The 5,000-nt window shown below is 37.6% G+C and overlaps 1 protein-coding gene across 1 annotated transcript in view; it reads right to left on the minus strand.

Annotated features, from left to right (window-relative positions):
* Window positions 1-2,919: 2,919 nt before the first annotated feature.
* The window catches only part of LOC143023682 (venom protein 302-like), a 2,233-nt gene continuing 152 nt past the window's right edge, over window positions 2,920-5,000 (minus strand). The window contains exons 1-3 of the mRNA XM_076182297.1: window positions 4,951-5,000; window positions 4,627-4,744; window positions 2,920-3,196 (exon numbers count right to left, since the gene is read on the minus strand). The exon at window positions 4,951-5,000 is cut by the window's right edge and continues 152 nt beyond it. Of these exons, the coding sequence (XP_076038412.1) occupies window positions 3,026-3,196; window positions 4,627-4,744; window positions 4,951-5,000 (339 nt within the window). The 3' untranslated portion in view covers window positions 2,920-3,025. The remainder of the gene's footprint in view (window positions 3,197-4,626; window positions 4,745-4,950) is intronic.

The raw sequence follows: 5,000 nt of genomic DNA on the forward strand, positions 1-5,000 counted from the left end.
AACAAATAAAATACACAAATAAATGCATAGATATTGTTAAAGAATAAATAAGGAGGTAAATAGTAAATAGTAATAAATTGACATATAACTAATGATAAATGAGAATCAAATAGACAAATGATAACAAAACAAAAACAAATACTATAAAATAAATTATAATTATTACAGCATCTTGCTAGGTTTTTATCTAAATAATTGTTAAAGCTACGAACTGAACTACGTTGCACTGCCTCTACAGGAAGTTTATTCCATTTATTAACTACACGGTTGGCGAAGTTGTTTCTACCCACTTCCAAATTGAATCTATTTCCGAACAGTTTGAGACCATTGTTCTTGTCTGATTCTCATTCAGTGTGAAAATTTTGTCACTTTTGATGTTGTTAATTCCCTTTAGAATTTTAAAGACCTGTATCAAGTCACCTCTTGAGTCTATGCTTTTTTTAGGGAAAACAGATTCATACGTTTTAGTCGATTTTCGTATGATTTATTTTTGATATTTGGAATCAGTTTTGTGGATCGCTGTTGTACTTTTTACAGTCTATCAATGTCTTTAATGAGGTTCAGTGACCATACGGAAACAGCATATTCCAAATGTGGACGAACTAACGATTTATATAGCTTGTTAATGAGTGATGGACTTTTGAAGTCAAAAGTCCTAGAATCTTATTTGCTTTCTCAGAGGCTGAAATACACTGCTTGGATGATTTGAAATCGTTACTGATAATTACGCTGATATCTTTTTCACTATTCACTTTTGTTAACTAATTTCCAAATAACTTGTAATCGTACTTACTGTTATTTTTACCTATGTGCATTACATGTGTTAAATTTCATTAGCCACTTTTCAGACCATTACTGTAGTTTATCTAAATCTTCTCGAATATCTAGTTGGTTTAAGTAATCATTTGCCATTCCGCACCGTTTTGTATCATCAGCAAATTTGGAAACAGTAGATTTTAGTCCATGGTCTATATCATTTATATATACTATGAATAGAAGTGGCCCAAGAACGGAACCCTGAGGAACTCCACTTGTAACATTTTTCCATCTAGAAGTTTTTCCATTTAAAACAACTCTCTGTTTTCGATCATTCAACCAATTACTAGTCCAACATAATAGGCTACCACTTATTCCGCGTGAAGCTAATTTAGTAAGTAGTCTTTCGTGTGGGACGGTATGAAAAGCTTTTGCAAAGTCTAGATATATTAAATCCATATTGTTTCTTTTGTCATAATTCGAGATAACTGTGTTGTAGAATTCGAGTAAGTTAGTCACGCAAGAACGTTTCCGTCTGAAACCATGCTAGCTATCATTTATCAAACGATTACTTTCTAAATGATGTTCGATAGCATCTCTGATGATAGTTTCCATTATTTTTCCTACGATTGAAGTCAAACTTATAGGCCTATAGTTATTTGGTTTCTTTTTGTCACTTTTTTTTTAATATGGGAGTAACGTTAGCTAGCTTCCTTTCTCTTGGGACATCTCCGGATATGATGGATTTCATGAAAATAATTTCTAATGGAACAACAATCTCATTTTTCATTTACATTAAGATTCTTGGATGCCAACCGTCAGGCCCTGGTGTTTTATTAACTTTGAGTTTATCTATACACCTTCAATTTTTTCTTTTGTTATATTTACCGTAGTGAGTAAGTTTACCTTAGACTTTTCACAGGTTTCAGTTTGGAGTTCACTTTAGGTGTTTCGTTTACGAATACCGAGCTAAAATAATTGTTTAAAATATTACACATTTTTTCATTTGAATATTCAAGTTGACCGTCAGCACACAATAGTGGACCAATGTGATTCCTAACAACCTTTTTATCTCTAATGTAACTATAGGTTTCTTTTGGGATTCTCTTTGGATTTATCAGCGATAATTATTTCGTATTGTCGTTTTCGTTTTTTATCGTCTTTTTTAAATCTTTCTGTATTGATAGTCATGGAAATAAAGCACAACATGCAAATTTATACCAAATGTAAACATTTCAATGTGAAAACATATACATACATACATACATGCATACAAGCATACATGCATACATGCATACATGCATACATGCATACATGCATACATGCATACATGCATACATGCATACATGCATACATACATACACCAAAGTCTTTTTACCCCTTACAAGGGAGGTAGAAAAAAGGCATAAATTCCACTCTCGCCCTACCATTCACCTCCCTCCCTCCCTCTTATCTTGGCTCCTCCTGGATGACGGGTCATCCCTACATCTCGCCCACTGCCCTGGGTCAGAGGCAGTGTCGCAAGACACAGCTAATCCATAGCAAGGCCGCTTCATTAAATCGGCGACCACGCCTCATGCAGAATCACATACTCCCTCAACATCACCCACCATCTACCTTTCGTGCGTCACAGCATCATCCATACATAACCATTCACCCCAATCTTTGCCATCTCCCGTCCTTTCCCAACGCCCCTTTTACCCCATCCATCCATCTCGTATTTGAGCTCCACCTCATGTTCACTTCTTCCACGTCTGCCCTCCACACCTCTTTTACTAATGTTTCTTCACTCATTCCTTCCGTGTGTCCAAACCATCCTAATATTCTTTCATCAACTATAACTCCCAGCTCCCTTTCCACTCCTCGTTTCTCATTTTATCAAGCTTAGTTACCCCAATCAGTCACGGCATTTACCCCTCAGCTATAATGTGTTATTTTCATTGATATAGTGCAAAAACTAGTTTCTATACCGACAAGCTTTATTAACGCCACCACGTCTTCTCTACATGTCCCATGTTGGTGGGGTACGGGCCTGCTCTAAGCCACTATGCCTGGGCATTGGTGACATGATAATGTCACTTACTTTTGTTAATGTTGTTACAGGGAAGGAGATCAATGTAAAGAGAAAAACAAAACAAAATCTTGCTTTTATTTACCTTATTTCACAAGAAAACACATATTGGGCATTCTCAAATGTAAAAGAGAAAAATAAACAGTGGTTCCTTCCCGAACCAAAAACAGAAGGATTAGACATATAACTGTTTGCCGATTAGTGACGATTCCTCCTAGGAGGACCACGGCCAGGAAAGCCTATGGGCTTCCTTCTTCCTCTTATACAAATACCGTCGCTGTTGAAGTCCGACTCATCCCGAAGACAGAAGAGCCCCCTGCCGCAGTTCCCATGGATGAACCAAGGACCTCCACACACCTCATACTGGGCCTGTAGGGGCGGGTTGGAAGGAAGTAATACAATTGCCTAACGACAGTGAGAAAAAGTATACAAGACAAAAATTATGATATCAGGCACCTGTCACCCATAACCAGCACTTAATGGGGCGGTCACAGGACTGGTAAGGGAGAAATTAGAGGGAGTAGCAGAACGGAGGGATAGTGTACAAGTTAAAAGTGATCAGCGTTCGTCCTGGAGTGGAGATTAATCTTTACAAAGGATTACAAAGGCGGAGCATGCCGACAGGAGACCTTTTGATCCATATCTAGGTCGGATGCGAAAAAAAAATCATATTAATAATAAAACAATAAATAAAAACTACAATAATGTAAATAACAAATAAAATACATAAATAAATGCATAGGTATAGTTAAATAATAAACAAACAGGTAAATAGTAAATAATAATAAATTGACATATAACTAATGATAAATGAAAACCAGACAGACAAATGATAACAAAACAAAAACAAATAATGTAAGATAAATTATAATCATTACACCATCTTACTTAGGTATTTATCTAACTGATTCTTAAATCTTCGAACTGAACTACATTGCACTACCTGTGCAGGAAGTTTATTCCATTCATTTACTACACGGTTGGCAAAGTTGTTTCTACCTACTTCTAAATTGAATCTATTTCCGGATAGTTTGAGACCATTGTTTCTTGTCTGATTCTCATTCAATGTGAAAATTTTGTCACTTTTGATGTTAAATCTTAAAAGAATGTTGAGTGACTCTGGTCGGGAAGGATAACACTAAAGCCCCTAAGACAGGGAATGCATTAAACTGTGACCAGAGCAGTGGGTGGGGACAGGGGTTATTTTTCACGCACAAGGAGCTATGACGGTAGAGACAATAATGGGCTCTTGGACAGAAGTGAGGTGGGTGAAGGATGGATTAAAAATGCCGATCTATTATGCACCCTCCCCCAACACATACACATACATGACGATGAAAGGGTTCGTTCCTGCATGGAGAGTTTCCTTTGGATGAAGACAGTCGTTCGGTGTCAAATCGAAAAAAAAAACGGAGCCGATGATTTTTGATGTAAAAAATATATATATTTAAAGGCTGGAATATGGCTCCATATTAAAAAAAAACACGAAAGGCCATTTATATGTCGCATACTCAAGAGGATAGTTTAGAAAATCTCAACAATAATGTGAACGATGACTCAATAATTCTAAATGCTACGAGGATTCACTCCAACTCCGAACCTTTGAGTCAACTGTTGTTTGTTGATGAAACTATGCTTGTAGCCGGGTAAGAGCAAAATCTAAAACAGTCAGAGACTGAAATCAGGATGACATGTGATAGGAGAAAGTTGATGCTAAATGTGAAAAAAAAATTGGAGGGAATAGGTCAAACAACAAATACTCAAAAGTGGGAAAAAGGATAACTTGACAGTTAACTCACTTTGGCGCAGACCGTGCAGCATCCGCAAACGTCACTTTCGGTCCCCGCTGGACAGGTGAAGGTGTTCAGGGGCGGGCAGTCCGACTTATTACACCGGGGGCATGACAACCCTTGGATCCTGAGAGAGGGATAAAGGACATAGAGATGAGGGACGGGCATTGTCTTTGCGAAATGACCATGTCTTCAGAAGAAAACAGAGCCCAGTGAAAAGTTAGAGCAATAAAAAGCTTCAGCCTATCATCGACTATTGTTCCCTCACCCACACATTAATCCCTTTCATCACCTTAGTAAACGGGATGTGACGAGGTTGCCCACTTGCCGTACCTTTGGACGAAGGCGATGATACCCAGGAGCAGGAGCAGGAGGTGAGGACC

Source organism: Oratosquilla oratoria, chromosome 3 (assembly GCF_046742065.1).
Source record: "Oratosquilla oratoria isolate Oo_2021 chromosome 3, ASM4674206v1, whole genome shotgun sequence".
In the NCBI taxonomy this organism is placed as follows: domain Eukaryota; kingdom Metazoa; phylum Arthropoda; class Malacostraca; order Stomatopoda; family Squillidae; genus Oratosquilla; species Oratosquilla oratoria.